The sequence below is a fragment of the Kogia breviceps genome, chromosome 20, assembly GCF_026419965.1.
Source record: "Kogia breviceps isolate mKogBre1 chromosome 20, mKogBre1 haplotype 1, whole genome shotgun sequence".
Taxonomy (NCBI): Eukaryota; Metazoa; Chordata; class Mammalia; order Artiodactyla; family Physeteridae; genus Kogia; species Kogia breviceps.
In genome coordinates, this window is record NC_081329.1 from 9,321,514 (window position 1) to 9,338,769 (window position 17,256).

A 17,256-nucleotide genomic window follows, 5' to 3' on the forward strand; every position below is an offset into this window, starting at 1 on the left:
CAGCTGTATGTATACATCTATCCCCCCTTTTTTGGATTTCCTTCCCATTTAGGTCACCACAGAGCACTGAGTAGAGTTCCCTGTGCTATACAGCAGGTTCTCACTAGTTATCTATTTTATACATAGTATCCATAGTGTATATATGTCAGTCCCAATTTCCCATTTCATCCACCCCCCTTGGTATCCATGTTTGTTCTCCACGTCTGTGTTTCTATTTCTGCTTTGTAAATAAGATCTTCTATACCAGTTTTTTCAGATTCCACATATATGCGTTAATATACGATATTTGTTTTTCTCTTCCTGACTTACTAATTGTTAAGTTTTCACTCATTGTCCTCTGTGAACTGTAGTTATAATTCCAATGAAAATCTTTGGATTCCTGGTTAATGATGTTAGATTCTCCTTCTCAATAAATTGATCTTCCCAGATATCTAAGGACTATTAAGAAGAAGTGTGTATAAAATCCAATAGTAAAAAGGAAATGCAAACTTTCAAACCACAGGGACATTATTTGATAGGAAAACGAGTCCCTTTTAGTTAAAATGTTAGAAATAAAATTTTTGCTTAAAACAATAATAAAACAAAATACCGTTCAGTTGTGGAGTCTGGGAGAAAGGACCCCAGCCTCGGCCAGGACTCAAGCCTCAGGTTGGGTCTGGTTACTCCTCTGTAGGTCCCCGAGGATGCCTGAGAGACCCCTCATGAGGCCATGAAGCCAGGACTCCACTAACCTCCACTCTCACTTTCATTCCCGCCCTCTGCCCTGCTGACTTTTTAAATTCCATAGACCTTAAGCTTGACCCACAGTTTTTATTTTTCCACCTGAAGAGTGTACCCACCACTCTAATTACAACCCTAAATCCCTAGGGTATAAACAGCTGAAAGGAAATGGTAACAAGTTCCTTACCTTCAAGGCCCTCCTGATAGATTATGATTTCTTTATCTCCCTCCCAGTGGACTGCTGCAGAGAGAAAGGTCAGTGCTAAATTTGACGTCCAGAAAGCGCTGGATTCCCAGAATCACCTTTGCATTGCGATGACAGCATTCGCACTACTCTGAGGTCATCAGAGTTGATATTTTGGAAGTGCTCTCAAAGAGATCCAGTGCTTCTCGGCTCTTTGTACTGGATTCAAAAGGCCACGCAGGTCAGGAAAATGCAGTGACCCACTTAAAACCGTAATTAAGGGCCCTTTCCCGTTAAGGAATCTGGGTCACGTGACATTAAAATTCAGAAAGGGAGGGGCTTGGCTTCAACGTCTTCTGAGTCTCATCATGTGTTGAAATTACAACATCAGTGGACTAAGAACAGTCTAATTCTGAACCAATTTAACTGGATTTCAGTGAAGAGCCTTAGGAAGATGAAGCACCTTCGTTTCAAGGTGTAAATGTCAGCCTGGCATCCCCATCCCTAACGTGACCTTGACGGCCACCCAGAGCCCATGAGGCACAGCTGTGCTATGCTCGGCTCTGAAGATGCTCTCAAGGCTCAGGTACAAGGTGGGGGGAAAAGAGAAAGAACAAATCACACAAAACTGCTGGAACTTGAAGTCTGAGCGCCCTACCTTGTAACGGCTTGAGGTCACGGGGGTCGAGGGCAGCCACAGCCTCAGAGACTCTGGAAGGTCGGCTGATCCCTGCATTGTTGACAGCCCGTACGCGGAATACGTAGGACCTTCCTTCAAAAAGTCCGGTTACGGGGTATTTACAGATCTTTACGGGCCGGTCATTGCACTGAACCCAACTGTCAGTTCCCACTTCACATCTTCAAATAAAAAATAAGAGGCGAGAATAACAACTATATCAGTCTAGTAAGTATATAGAGCTGTACACATACATTATGCACATATATCATATATATATATATATATATATATATATATATATATATCACAGTTATAACAGGAGAACATCTCCCACTGGTAAAATGAACGCTGTCAAAATATTGATTTACACAAATAGTAGTATAAATAAACTTTAAAAGACAGAGCTGTCTAGGAAATGTAGTATATACACATATACATCCCTGAGGCTTTCTAACTTATAGCTGAAGCTCAATTCCCCACTTCAAAAACATTTAGGCAAAATCTCCTCCAAAGGTTATTTCAGATCTATCCCTGACAGTTGTCTTTCAATTTACACCACAAAATTTCTGGGTGCCCCTAAGCTCCCTGGCACATCTGCTGCCTAGGACCAGGAAATCAACAGTCCTTCACCCGGTGTCCCAAAGACGCATCTTTCTCCACCGGGTCACAAAGTGAGTCCTCGCTGGGAGGCTGGCTCACCATCTACTCCAATCACGTTAAGATGTTTCTTTCTAGAACGCTTCTCATGTGGAATTTGGAAGTCTTTAGAAAATATTAAGTCCTGACCAGAAACCTGGAAATGTAGAAAAATTGACCTCCATTTTTCCCAGGCTGAGAAATTTCAATACAGAAACTGCATGTCAAACTCCAAGGAGAAAAGAGCGAGTTCAGAAAATTCGTCTTGTACCTGCGCTTTAGGAAGAATCAGCTCTCTTTCCTCCTAACTCTTCGGAATTTTTAATGAAAGTTCTCTGACCTGCGTATGCTGACCTGTTTCGGCCAGAGTCTGATGTGGTCAAAACTGAGAGTCTGGAAGAAACAATTTCAGCCCAGACCAACAACCGGTAGGTTACAAGGATAGGAGGGCGTCAGAAAAGAGAAGAGAGTGGAGTATTATCCGAGAAGGTGAATGAAGTCATTTTCGCCAAAAGGTTGGGAAAATGATCAAATGTCATAAGAGAATAGAAAATAGCTTTTTTTTTTTTTTTTTTTTTTTTTTGGCGATACGCTGACCTCTCACTGCTGCGGCCTCTCCCGCTGCGGAGCACGGGCTCCGGACGCGCAGGCTCAGCGGCCACGGCTCACGGGCCCAGCCGCTCCGCGGCACGTGGGATCTTCCCGGACGGGGGCACGAACCCGCGTCCCCTGCATCGGCAGGCGGACTCTCAACCCCTGCGCCCCCAGGGAAGCCCGAACCCACAACAATGCAAACCTGATGCCAGCATATCCAAATATCACCCTGATGGTGACTATAGCTTTGTTGGATGGAGAAGAGAATTTAATCAACATAATAAATAAAACTGAGCTGCTTGTTTTTTTCTGAAATAACTGCCCTATATTAATGTGTTTTACACATATAAAATCTTAAATTCCTACCCAGAGCCATCCTCTTATAACAACACAGCTTATACCCTTCTATCTTACTTCTAAATTCGTTATCTTTGGCTGTAATTTCTCTCAGTGATTAGAATGGATAATACATCGCATATCCAATAAATTCAGAGCTCTGCTTGGTTTCCCTCCCAGGCTCTGAGCACTATTCCAAGTAAAGGAACAAGAAAAGAGTTCATACTCCTTTGGGTTTAATGATGACCTGCATTTATGTTATTACTCAAATTCCAATATTTTGTACCTTAAAACATCGGTATTTTTCACCTGGAAACAAGAAGAGAACATTATTTAACCAAGAAGAAGATTGGCCTTTGGGTATAAATGAGCTGGCATCCTCAGCCTGATGTCACCATGCCCAGGCTCTCGTCCTCGGAGGGAGGTACAGGGCTGAGCACAGACATGCCGGCCGGAGCCCCATCCCAGCCCCAGGCTGGACCCTCAGCGGAGCCTGCAGGCCGGGCTCAGAGTGAGCCTGGAGAGGCAGCGTGGGATTTGATACTGGTGCCAAACTGAGCCTCAGCCAGCGCACAACGGAATCGCGTGCAGGTACACGAGGCCCTGCCTGGGGGCGATACTTTCCAATTACCCAGTGAGGAGTGACTAATAACCAAATAGTGAAGTTACCTACATCCCATCAAGAACGGCGTCACAGACTTGAGATCAGAGAAATACCTACGCACCTCGTCTGGGGTAACACTCTTTTGAGGAACGTTTCCATCCCCAGAGGAATCAGTGGACACTCACCGATCAATGAAATAGCCGATGACCGGGCTCTCCTTGGTCGTGTTGGGTGGCTTCCAAGTTACGATGACGTAATCCCGGTTTACATCGTGGCACTGCAGGTCCATGGGCGCGCCAGGGGCCCCCGTGACCAGGGGGTCAGCGTCTGGGGTGGGAGAGGAGAGGGAAGTCACGTGATCAGGGTCCTGGGTGCAGGGGGGACAGCCGAGGCCGGCTGGCAACGTCTTCAAACCCAGTGAGCTATCTGCTTGCTCTCCTCCTCTGCTTAGTCCTCAAGCCCTTGATGGACTGGTGACGAGAGACATACATGTATTGATGAGTCTTTAAACTCGAAACACTCTGTCCTCTATGACACACTCAGTCTGTGATTTTCCGTAAACGAATCCAAGTTGAAGTTCGCCTTCTGCTGATGGCATGTCATCACATAATGTCACGTCGTCCAAAACCGACCGATGAAACGATAATAACAATGAGGCCTTTTGAACACCTGAGAGATAGTACCTTAGACGTGTTGCAGAGTCCTCAGAAGGTCTGAGGACTTAGATTTATTTTTCCTGCAAGTCGTGAGCACACTTTGGGTCCGTACGCATGCATCCCTTCCGCAGCCAGTTATGATCACAGTGCGATGACGTTTGTTTTCAAACGTTAATTATGGCGGCACTGAAGGCCAACGGAGCTATTTAGAAAGTTAATACCCTGCACATTTAATTTCCTTATGTAAAATGTGTATTTATTCAGGACCTAGGGCAGTTGGACCTTCTTAGCAGTGTAAGCACTGTACACTTTCTTGTTCCCATCTCCTCAGCATATTAAAAGCTAAGGATTTCTTCACACCGAGCCAAATATTGTCTCTCATATTCAAAGTCCTCAGAAAGTTGTCAGAACACTTAAACTCCCCATACGTGCATGATTTTCTTCCTGTTGGCTGCACAAGCAAGGCAATTTCAGCTGCTGCATTCATTGTGCTTTCATGGGGCAAAACATCTTGCTAGAAGGCATGCACGGAGAATGGAAGGCACATTTTAATGCCAACCGAATAAAAATGGTAAAACTTTGTGGACGTGTCTAAAACCCCAGCCTTGCAGGTTTATGCTGTCTGGTGGGAGCGGGGGGGAGCGTGGCGGGGGTGCTTGTTGGCACTTTTTTTTAAAGTTAAAAAATTCCCTGATGATACAGCCCTTCCGTCATGCATGGATCTAACTGAAATGGTTTGGAAAACATAATATACTGACAGTGTTATTCCAGGCACATATAACCTGGAGCCCGAGGTGGGCATACAGGTGCAGGAGACACGGAGAACAGGGCAGGTAAGGCAGTGGGTGGGGAATGGAGGGCATTGTGGCCAGAACTGCGGGGAGAGGAAGACGGGGGTCCCGGTCAGGAAAGCAGCCGCCGGCCACCCGAGGCCGCTGCACGAGCCAGGGCCGGCGCAGGGTAAGGGCTCGGCTGGGGGGCACTGCCCCGCACACAGGGCCGGGGCTTTGCAGTGGGCTAGCTCCTGCTTCCCAGAGGAGGGGCCAGGCCTCTGCGCTCCACACCTTCACTGGAGAAAGAGAGAACAGTCTCTTCCAAAACTGCTGTAAGAATTTTAGATTATATACACATATGTGAATATGTGTGTGTGTGTACGCATATACATACACATATATCACCTGTATGTATGTATACACATATATATATAATATTGTATATAATTTTATCCATTTTATATATCCCTTACATAAAAGTATGTGTATGTGACATACACATCTATACCCGTATGAATATATACACCTACAAGCCTGTATATGATAGGCATTTATAGATAATATATAAATATCTGTTATACATATACATAAAGATAAATACACGTATGTATGTAACATCGACCACTGTGCCTGGTACATCACGAGCTCTGTTTTCCCTTCCATGAGAGGGATGGACAGGCTCTCATGGGCTCTGCTGGGAGGATGAAACATGACAACACGCGTGTCTCCTGGTGTACACGCCCCGGAGGTGCGGCCCCCGCGGCTACTGTCTTAAACACGCATGTGACTGAAGTCAGTGGTCCTGACAGTGTCGGTCCTTCCCACCACGGCCCTGTCCCTGTCACAACGCCTAAGTGGGGGAAGAGGGGAGGGAGGCCCAGGCCGCCCGGGAACGGGCCCTTCCACTCTGGACCCCACTCCCCGCGTGGATTTCTTCCAGAATCAGCACTTCAGGGCTGTTCACTCCTAGGAGTCATCCTACGAATTCCAGCAATTTATCAGCGATGGGGACACAAAGCTCCGCTTCTGCTCCATCCCCAGTGACACCTGCTATGTCACAGATGTGATCAGGACGCGCCCAGGACCTCCTGGCGGTCAGGCCATCTCTGGGGAGCAGCCTTGGGCTCCATCCGGGCCCCGTCCCACCCCACCCGTAGCCTGCGCACCTCGGACAAACAGGAAGGCGCTGTGTTCGCTGACCCCTCCCCTGGACACGATCCTCAGGGTGTAGAGACCCTCGTCGTCCTTGTTGAGGTGGCTGAAGGACAGCAAGGCCTGGCCTTCCCCGAAGAACATCTTTGTCCACTCGGACTCCTTCAGCAGCACGTCTGGAAGACGGTCAAGGGAGACGGGCTTCAGAGACATGCAGGGACCCGGGGCACACACGGAGGACAGAGGTGCCCGCCAGCCTGACCCAGAGCACAAACACACACACGCGACTCGGGGGGCCGGGACACATGGGACAGGTCAGAGGTCAGCACTCGGAGTGTGAAAGGCGGGACTCGTCTGCAAGGGGCCCTGTTGCGGCTTCGAAACGCACTTAACCCAGACGCTGACCCCAGGAAGTCCCCACCAGCGTTCCTTCGAAATGGATAATAAAGTGCCAAAACCAACCACAGTCAAAAGGCAATGAAACTAAACAGGCAAATTTCGGGAGAAGAAAGGTAAGTGACGAAAAATGTTCAACACTGGATAGCGAGGAGACACAAAATAAAATAATGAGAAATTAGTTTTCACCTACTGATCTGGCAACATCCATAACTGGCACGTGCAGAGAGGCCAGCCTGTCAGGTGCAGCCTTGAACCTGCCTGTTCCACTCGAATCGGCCAAGACTATGAAACTGCAGGTCCCCAGAATCCCAGGCACTTCCCAGTCACGGGAACACCTTCTAAGATCCATGCCAACATCCTCTGGGAATATTGGGAGAACTCTCCTCGAATCCATTTCATTTCCAGAAAGGGTAAATTAGAATCTTAGAACTTAGCTCTTAGATCTTAAATTAGAGGGGCAAAGGGTAAATTAATCTCCTCTGCCACCACAGAGAGGCTCTCTCCCTTCCTCTCTCCCTCCTGGACCAAGAAGAGCAGACACAACTATCCTATTGCAACCGAAGAGCACAGGCCCAGTGCCCTCGGATTCCAGCAGCGGCTCCCGGGGGTTGCAAGGTCACAGGCATCTCCTCTGCACCTGGGACGCATACCTGTTCCTCTCCGCGCTTGGGCCCAGGGGTCCCCCTCCCCCTCCGCCAGCTCAGAGCCCTTCTCATCCCCCAACAGCCTATTTTTTCTTTCCATAAAGCTCTCCATCATCACCGCAAACCTGCTTTCTTGGCTAACTTTGACAGTCCGCGGGGCCAGGGCCACGTGTTTGGCAAATTATCACAGCCTGTTCTGGGACATTCCTTATACTTTACAGAGACTCTGCTTTACCATTTTGTGTATTTTCCCCAACTAGACTAAAAATGCCTTATGGGCAGGAATGACATATGATTCTTTGTGCTATTTTGCATTGTGTTAGGCCCTGAATAAACACAGGCAGAATGTTCTGTGACTGAATCCATACACACACATCACACACACTACGCACACACCACACACACTACGCACACACCACACCCACCATACACACCACACACACACACCCCACACACACCACACGCATACACCACACACACCACACACATCACACACACCACACCCACCATACACACCACACACCACACACATCACACACACCACACACACCATACACACCACACACTACACACACACCACACACACCACACACACAGACACACACACCACACACACCACACACACCATACACACCACACACACACACACCACACGCATACACCACACACTACACACACACCACACACACACCACACACACATACACACACACACACCCCACACACGCGCGGCCGCACAGGGCAGCCCACGCTGGCTGGCGGAAGCAGTGGAGCAGGGCCCCGGGAACGGGGGCTCCCAGCCCTGCCGCCTCGCCTCCCGGAGGTCGGGGGGAGGGCGAGGAAGTTCCTTGTCTCCGCTGCCCACCTATGAGGGGTTGACAACACTTCCCTCCCAAAGACCGGATGAAGATCAAGTGAGTTATCACACTCGGAATACAGTCCAGACGCAATAAGCTCTAATAAATGGTAGCTACTGTTTCCGCAGAGGGAAAACATAAAGACACAGACACGCCGCTCACTCCTCCTAATCACACGAAGACCCTCCTTCTGGAGCTGTAACCACCCCCGAAGACTCATCCACCTCCAGGCCTCCCTGTTAACCCCATTCCCGGGGAAGTTCAAGGTCAACGCGGGTCCAAGCTGTCCCCAGGCTCGCCTGCTTTGCCGCCCGCAGCTGTCGCGGAGGTGGAGAAGCGCCAGGTCAGCACGAAGGCTCAGAGCCCACCATCACGGCAGGGAGGCCGGGGTCCGAGCCCAGGCACGGCGGGCGCGGGCGCAGCGCGCGCCCGACGCCGCGACACTCACCGTCTCGGTACCACTCGGCCCGCGGCTGCACCCGCTTCAGGTCCGGCGTCACCAGCAGCGTGCACTTGAGAGCCAGCGTCTCGCCTTCCCTCCGGAAGGTGACGCCGAATTTCTCCAGGAACTGGACGTCGAAGTGCGTGTGCGGGATCACCGAGGGCAGGGGCACTGCACAGGGCAGGGGACGCGGTCACACGGCGGGCCGGCTGCGCAGGCGGGCTCCTCAGCACCTCCCGCGCCCGCGTCCTCACGGGCTGCGCTGGGGCCCGAGCGCCTGTGTCCCCCATCCCCCGCCACCACCACCCCCGTTCTCAGGTCGAAGCCCCGCCGCCCGGTGTGAAGATAGTGGGGGACGCCCTCGGGGGATGAGGCTGCGTGAGGTCGTGGAGGAGGGGCCCGGGATGGCGGCAGTGCCCTTGCCAGAAGAGGACGAGACCACAGCTCTCGTGAGGACACGGCGTCCCACGCCTGCCAGCTGGGACGCGGTCCTCCCCTCCTTGGTGGGCACCTCGACCTCGCACCTCCAGCCTCCAGAACTGAGGGGAGTAACTGTCTGATGTTCAAGACCCAGGTGTGCAGTTTGTTATGGTGCCCGAGCTGACTCAGCCACTTCTGAAGAATCAGTAAACCAGCGTGGAGTGGAATCTGCTCATTTGTGCCGAAGGAGGGTGGAAGGCAAGGTGAGAAGGGGCTGCGTGCTCTGAGCCGCGTGCAAAGCGTAAAGGGTTTAAATCCTGCATCAGCCCCAAGACGTGTGAGCCCGAGTCCATGGCAGCGACGGTCAGCACACCGACACCAGCCAGGAGAACGGGCCTTTTGCAATACAGTTTGAAAAGAGATCTGATGCTTAGAAAATATGTTTTAACGATATATGCTATGTCAGTACACATTTTTCTGCACAAAGAAGGAAAATAATCCACTTACATCTGATGGGGAGCCCCACAGAAAGAAACGGCTCCTCGTCACCTCGGAATCCTGCAAGACAGTCAGGCGGTCACGGCGGAGAAAGAGGACACAAGGTGGGGAGACAGCGCCCCGTCCCCGCAAGACGGCCGACTCACTTCTCACCACCACCGCCGCATCGGTGGACGCCTGTCCGTGCACGTTTGTTGCCACCGCTGAGTAGATCGCGGTATCGTCGAAGTCCGCCCTTGGAGGGAAACAAGCAAGACAGAGTTCTGGGCTTTTTTTTGTTTTTTTTTGCGGTCCACGGGCCTCTCACTGCTGTGGCCTCTCCCGTTGCGGAGCACAGGCTCCGGACGCACAGGCTCAGCGGCCACGGCTCACGGGCCCAGCCGCTCGGCGGCACGTGGGATTTTCCCGGACCGGGGCACGAACCCGCGTCCCCTGCACCGGCAGGCGGACTCTCAACCACTGCGCCACCAGGGAAGCCCTTGTTTGTTTTGGTTTTTTTTTTTGTGTGTGTGTCTTTTTGAACTCAGCGTTCTGCACGTGCTGTCGGGCCAGCCTGGTCTCTGAGAGTCAGTGACCCGAACTCGAGCACAGCCTTCCTCGACAGAAGCTCGTGTGACCTGGACCCCTGGTTCGTGAGTGATTTGTTTGAGAACAGTGCCAGCTCTGGCCTCGGAACGAGGTATTAACCACAGACACGGGCGACGTCTGATCCCGTACGATGCCTTGGCTTTGGCTTTGCGGGGGAAGAAAACGTACTAGCATTTCCGAAAATGCTGAACTGCACTCTCAGCGAGAAGCTTGTGTTCCCTCTGGTTCTGCTTTTCTACCTGCAGCATCCATGGTTTTATCTTGTCAATGGGCAGCTCCAATGGCCTCAACCTCCAGGAGAATCAACCCCACCTCCCTCCCCACCAGGGGTTCCCTGCGCGGACCCCCAAAGCAGTGGGATCGCCCAGACAGGAAGCACCCACTCGTGGGCGTAACAAAGGTGCCTGCACTGGACCCACCTGAGGCCTCCAGGCCCGGACCATCACGAGGGACACGTGTCCACCCCCGGGAAGGACAACAGCCCAGGGACCGCAGAGCCCAGCTTCTCAGGGGTGGGGCTCCTCCAACTCCCCATGTCCATCTCACGGAAGCCGAAGCTTATTTTCTGGCTGTGAACTGTCTTCCCACCAGCTTCCCCCCAAAACTTGACGTGAGGACTCTTACTCAACTGACTCTCTGCTAGTTACTTTTCGTTGTTTACTTTGTATAGAAGTCTCAAGTGCCCAGCAAGACAGTACTGTTACCCTATTAACTTGGAGAGAAAGTAGAGCCTTTAAGAAGTTGGGTAGGGGCTTCCCTGGTGGTGCAGTGGTTGAGAGTCCGCCTGCCGATGCAGGGGACACGGGTTCGTGCCCTGATCCGGGAAGATCCCACGTGCCGCGGAGCGGCTGGGCCCGTGAGCCGTAGCTGCTGGGCCTGCGCGTCTGGAGCCTGTGCTCCGCAATGGGAGAGGCCACAGAGTTGAGAGGCCCACGTACCGCAAAAAAAAAAAAAAAAAAAAAAAAAAAAAGAAGTTGGGTGAACAAGGTCCACAAAACTCTGAACTCTGCAGCTTTCTGGCCCTTCTGCCATCTCTCCAAGCATGGGCGTCACAGGCATAGTGACAAAAACACAGAAAAAGTTTACTCAGGCCTCACGTTTAGATGCTTTAAGCATCCAGTGACCCAGAGACAAGCCCGTTCTTTGGAAGTCCTTCAGTTATTTTATTGTATTTTCTAGTCCACTTGGAGCTGAAAATAGTTTCTTTGAACAAAAAATACACAGTGTCTCCAAGAAACGAGAGAGAACATTTCAGGGACCCACGCTGCCTGGGAAGAACCCCGTCCCTGCCCCGACGAGGTCCTAATCCAGTCCCACGGCGCCCGGCGGTGCCATCGGGCCTCCCGTAACCGCCGTTGCTCGAGGGAGACAGAGCCGCTACCGCAGATGTTCAAACCAGTGCCTTCCGTTCAGGCTCACCTTGGAGGGATACAGGCCAACCTCAAGGCCCCTCAACAAAGCTGCAGTTCTAGCCTGAACGCATCACATTCCTTTGCCGTGCCATTTCCGCGTACACTGCGGGTACAGCATATCACCAGGGGCAGAGTAAGGGTGACGACGGTACAACACGTAGAAATCCCGTAACCATAACACGGACACTTTCCCCAACACCGGGCATTACTGTTCTCTGCTGATCTACACACGCGATGCACGCGCGCACACACACACCCCAAAACGGGCCACAGCATCTACCTCTGGGAACACGGCTAGGGCTGGGGATCTAGGGACGAGTGAAGAATTTCTTCTCTTCCGTAACCTTAGGCATCGCTTGGATTTTTTTTAACCTTGCCCTTGGGTTATTTCTTCTAAACAGTGAAACCACTGTATTTTCATAAACGCATTCTTCAAACAGGAAGTATTCTTCTGGGATTAGCCCTACACCTCGCTCTGCAAAGATCCCTCCCCACTAGCGGGACGCACCCTCCCAGCAGACCGGAGGGTTGGGCTGCCCACGGGCACGTGCTGGGGAGTCGGGAGCCAGGACAATGCCGGGGTGGGCGGGGGGCAAAGGCTCCTGTACAGACTGCCGCACCAAATCCCCTGACCCGGAGGCTGCGATGGAACCTGACTGTGACGCAGACTCAGAAGTAGGAGCCGTAAGGCGAAGACAGACACCCCACCCAGAGCCGAGAGACGGGGCAGCCCAGCACAGGAAGCGGCCCTCCCGGCGCTGGACCTGAACCAAGACTGTCCCCGGGCCCAGCCGGTCAGCGTCCCTACCCACTGCTGAGTGAGAAGCTTTTACTTAGTATCGGTAGTCTCCAAACTGTGTCCCATAGTTTGCAAACCCAATCTCCCAAATGTGCTACTGATTTCTTCTTCGGTATGAATTTCAGCAGGTTTTGAAACAGCAGTAGAAACACGCCCTTGACACACCTCGTGGTGGCCGTTCCCTGAAGCCCAGACACAGCTTGTGCGGCGCTTGACTTGCCGGTGCCCTGTCGGCCCTCAGGCAGAGCTGCTCGCACCTTCCCTGCTTAACTGAATTACATTCTGAGACTTCCAGGTCAAACTTAATGTTCCCATTTGCGACTACTAATCGCTGTGAATCAGGACTTTTCTTCCATATTGTACAATCAGAATAAAATCCGGGGCAAAATTATGTTTGCTGAGACTATTACAAGAATGCAGTCATCAGCCACAAGTTCTGATTTCAGATCTGTGCCCTCATCAGGCCAGCCTGGCAAGTCTCACCTACTGACTTTTTAACAAATAAATAGTATGTATTTAAAACTTGTCAAATACGTTTTGTGAATACCTACACTTTACTTGGGGGACACTGACGATCAAATAAAACAATGCACTTGAAAATACTCTGCAACTGTATAGTACTGTATGAACTGTGTATATTATTAGTTGAAATGTATTAGCTGAATTCTTGGACTGAAGTTCCAAAGAGGTTCCCTTTCCCGCCCCGGAGACGGTCCTCTCCTTTGCCTTCACATTCCAGTGAAACGGCACGGATTTCTAAGCGTTTTGAGAACCGCCGTGAATTGCTCTCCATCGTTTCTTAGCTGAGAACAGCTGGGGGAACCCAAGGAGGCTTGTGACACAAAGAAGGGGCAGGAGGAGCCCCAGGCACCAGGCCCACCTGGACAGCAGCGTCTCCCGCCGGAGTCTGAGCTGCTCTTCAGTTGACTCACAGAATTAGGACCCCGGAGGCAGACGTACCTAATGCTCTAGCGCTGATAGCCGGTCAAGGAACCAGTTAGCACTTGGTACTTAGCAGGAGGGACCAGGCTGGGGAAAAGGTGCCTTGGAGGCAGGATCTTGGTGCACCAAACACGTGCACACCTGCTCATGTGCACCTGTCCAGAAGAGAGGCTCCACGGGGTCATCTGATTTGTAAAGAAGCCCATGCCCCCTAAAAATATCCAGACCCACTGATTTACTGCAACAGACCCCAGGCAGGGCGCACCCGGATGAGGGAGTATGCAGGCGAGAGTGAGAACTTCTGGTTATGCTTACTTTTTTTTTTTTGCGGTACGCGGGGCTCTCACTGTTGGGGCCCCTCCCGTCGCGGAGCACAGGCTCCGGATGCGCAGGCTCAGCAGCCACAGCTCACGGGCCCAGCCGCTCCGCGGCATGTGGGATCTTCCCGGACCGGGGCACGAACCCGCGTCCCCTGCATCGGCAGGCGGACTCTCAACCACTGCGCCACCAGGGAAGCCCTATGCTTACTTTTGTCTCGTTCTTTTGGCACATCTCTTTTGTAAATGTTTTACATTCTATAAAATACAGTAGAACATATATGGATTATAAATAAACACACGTGCGTGTATTGGGGGAGGGCTCATATACATTTGTTGGCTGCTCTTGCAGGGGGTGGGCTGCAGGAAGCATGGGGCCACCGGACAGAGGGCACAGCAAGGGACCGGGCAGGCAGGACTTTGCAGATTCGGAGGAGACTGTGCTGTGCCCAACTTAAAATTCTGTTCACAGGTCACTTGGAGACCCACATGCCTGACCACAGCCCAGGCGCCCCCAATCTTCCTCTCCTTCCCGAGGCCACACTAGGAGAAGCACTTTGCCAGCCCACAGGGTCTATTTCGAGCCTCTACTTCATGCTGTCAGAAATTGCAAGCGAGTGATTAAGGGGCAAAGGGGTTTATTTTCTGTTTGGACCTCATCCCAGAATAGACAGAGGTGGTAGCCTTTGGTCTCAATTTTTACAAACTTCCATGGGGCACCTTTGCAGCCCAAAGTCTCAATCTGAAGTGCTCCCAAAACCACTCCAGGGGAGAAACTAATAATACTTCATCTACTTTAAAGAGGGGCGGGCAAACGTTTAAGTGGCACATGGATTTCTCTTGTGTAGTCAGGCCCCATGTACTCAAACTCTAAGTGGTGTTGACACGGGATTTACAATTTAATTCAAAGTAGAATTTGAATATCAAAGTCTAAAAATAAAGTGCAAGAAGAGATTAGCCCTGGAGCCGCCCTTCGAGGAGTGGGGAGTACGGAGAGGTGAGGTTGGAATAAAACACAAGATAGGATGTTCTAAACACGTTTATAAAAACACGAGAGCAGCATGAAAATTCTTTGAAGAAACAGAACTCACCCTGAGTCCCAAGAGAAAATCTTACGAGCATATAAAATCGTATCAATTACAGCTTAAATTCGAACAGTACCAAAGGGAACTAAGCTTTCTTTTCGGCACTTCAAGAATTCGGCGACAGCGGCCAAAGAATATTCATAGGAATAAATGTCACTCTTGTAACAGAAAGAAGAGCTCATTCCCCAGCCAGTGGAGCAAAGGTGCCAGCGTATCCCTCACCACTTAGCCAGCCACAGATCAGATGATGGTAACTCAGCACTTTGGAATGAACAGCTGAGGTCAGCTGTAACTTGTGGGCTTTCCCCTGGCTCTTTTTCTGAAGACTATCTACACTTCATCTGTTAAGAAGGTCCCAATGTGGGTAAGAATCCTGAGAGAAAAGTTCGTCTCAGGAATTTCCTTGTCCCAAATTCCTTCACTCTTTGCAAGCTGAGGCAAACTCCAAGTGATATATCTGAGGACACCTGGATATACGGGGCCTCACTGATTCAGTTCACCTGGTTCAAAGCTTCTCTTATTCCCAGTACAAATTTAAAAGTTGCCAACATGGTGTGAACAGGACTTTTTCATGCTTGAGAAAGGGAATTCGTTTCTCTTTTCAAAACGATGACTAAACTTCAGCTTGAAAACAAACCAGCTGCTAGGGCACCCCAGGTTAGAAGAGAGTCACCCCGCCCCCAACCAAATAAAAATACTCTTTAAAATGAAGGAAAGTTTCTCTTTCTAGATAGAATGGCTTACTGCCTGTGGAAGTTTTGGAAACTGAAGGAAAGTAGGATGCCTAGACCCCGCCCACTCCCAGCCTTCCGCACCCCAGCTGACACAGGAGCCCCCAACCCTGGGGCTGACTGCGACCCCTCTTTTTCACTGACACCCACACCCAATCCATCAGCAAATCTAACTTCAAAATCGGTCCCCGCCCACCTCGTCCACGGTGGTCCAAGCCCCACCGTCTTTCTTGAATTTCCGCCAAGCTGTCCAAGTCCGCCCTACTATCCGTTCACAGTCGGTGACCCTTTGGAAACGTAAGTCAGACCTTTCACTTCCCCTTTGCCCCCAGTAACAGCCTTGTGACGGTGACAGGGTCCGGGGTGATCTTCACGGCGCTGGTGACATCTCTACCCTTCTGTCCTGTGACTGCCACCAACTGCTGCGGCCCTGGTGTACCGATGCTCCTTCTTGGAGCCTCCGCCCCACGCCTCTGTCCCCTCCTCCATCCCCTTAGACGTCTTCTCCTCTAAGGCCTGCCTGGCCCCCCTTTAACCCCACACCCGCCCCAGCCCCAGGCCATATGCCCCGACCCCTGCACCCTGCACCAGCACCCTGATCTACTGTATGATTCCCTTTCTAGTACACTTAAGGCTTGCGGCCACGTTCTGGACCTCCGAGTCAGGAATCGAGGTTTTGGTCGCTTTAACACAAGCTCCTAGACTGCGTGGGGCACATAGTAGGTTCTCAATAAACAGTGCCGGTGGGGCCCATGGGGCCAGGGCCTCCAGCTTTTCTAAACAGATTTACCTAGAGAAACAAGGTTATGACTCGACACAAATTTTCATCTTAACTGTAACCTGTTAGCCTCTGTCCTAATTAATCTGCATAATGTTATGATCTTTTTGTAAAAGATAAAAGTTGTGTTTACAGAAAAGCAGAGAGTAAATGGACAGCGGAATCTCACTTTTGTTAAAAAAAAAAAAATCTAAGCGTGCTTGTACGGTTCTACGCGTGTGTTGTGTAAGGGAAACAGCAGTGCACCGAAATACCGACCCTGGATGTTGGAAATACGGATGAACTTCACCTTCTTTTAGTTATCTGTATTTACTGCATGTTTTCAATTTGCTATGAGAAGAAAATAAAGGTCATATTTCCTTGACGAGTTGAGCTTAGGAACTGTTGCCCAAACCTGCAGGAGATACAGCCCGGCTGCTGAGCAGGTGTGAGGGTGTCTGTGCGTTTCCCTGTGGCCCTCACACCTGGCACTGCCGTCCTTCCTTAGGCCGTTTTCTCCTTTCGATCCCAGAACAGGAGGCCTGCAGAACCAACCACTGAATCCACATCCCTCTGGCCTGACCCCAAGGAAACAAAGGGAAGCCTCTACCACCAATATTTAACTCAGAAACACCAGGAACGTCACGTGGAATTCAGATGTGGTGTGAGCTGATCTCCGCTTCCGTGTTTGGGAGGTTGATCACCTGGGCAGGTGCTGGGGCACGGCTGTGCCCGCCAAGCCCTTACCTGTTGATCTCCAGCGTGTGCACCCCGTACTTGCTCTCAATCCTGTACTTTCCTGGCTCCCCTGCCTGGCAGATCAAGCTGCCATCTTTATACCTGAAAGAGGGAAACACTCGTCTGAGCGTAAAGGCCGACTGGCTGTTTTGCACGTGTCCCCACCTTCCTATTTCCCGCGCACACACACACACACACACACACACACACACACACACACACGGCACATTTTCCGCTCTTCTGCCTGATTCACCACTCAGATCATAGGCGGCGGCCAGAACGGGAGCAGCTACG

General features: G+C 51.1%; 1 protein-coding gene across 3 annotated transcripts in view; it reads right to left on the reverse strand.

Moving 5' to 3' along the window:
- MYOM2 (myomesin 2) overlaps positions 1–17,256 on the reverse strand; it is an 86,186-nt gene that overhangs the window by 47,056 nt on the left and 21,874 nt on the right. For 2 of the 3 annotated variants that reach the window (XM_067022452.1, XM_067022451.1), the window contains 8 exons: positions 16,972–17,064; positions 9,740–9,828; positions 9,603–9,653; positions 8,682–8,846; positions 6,349–6,510; positions 3,939–4,080; positions 1,563–1,762; positions 908–961 (listed from right to left, as the gene is read on the reverse strand). In XM_067022452.1, the coding sequence (XP_066878553.1) occupies positions 908–961; positions 1,563–1,762; positions 3,939–4,080; positions 6,349–6,510; positions 8,682–8,846; positions 9,603–9,653; positions 9,740–9,828; positions 16,972–17,064 (956 nt within the window). The remainder of the gene's footprint in view (positions 1–907; positions 962–1,562; positions 1,763–3,938; positions 4,081–6,348; positions 6,511–8,681; positions 8,847–9,602; positions 9,654–9,739; positions 9,829–16,971; positions 17,065–17,256) is intronic. The other variant, XM_067022453.1, reaches the window with a different exon arrangement.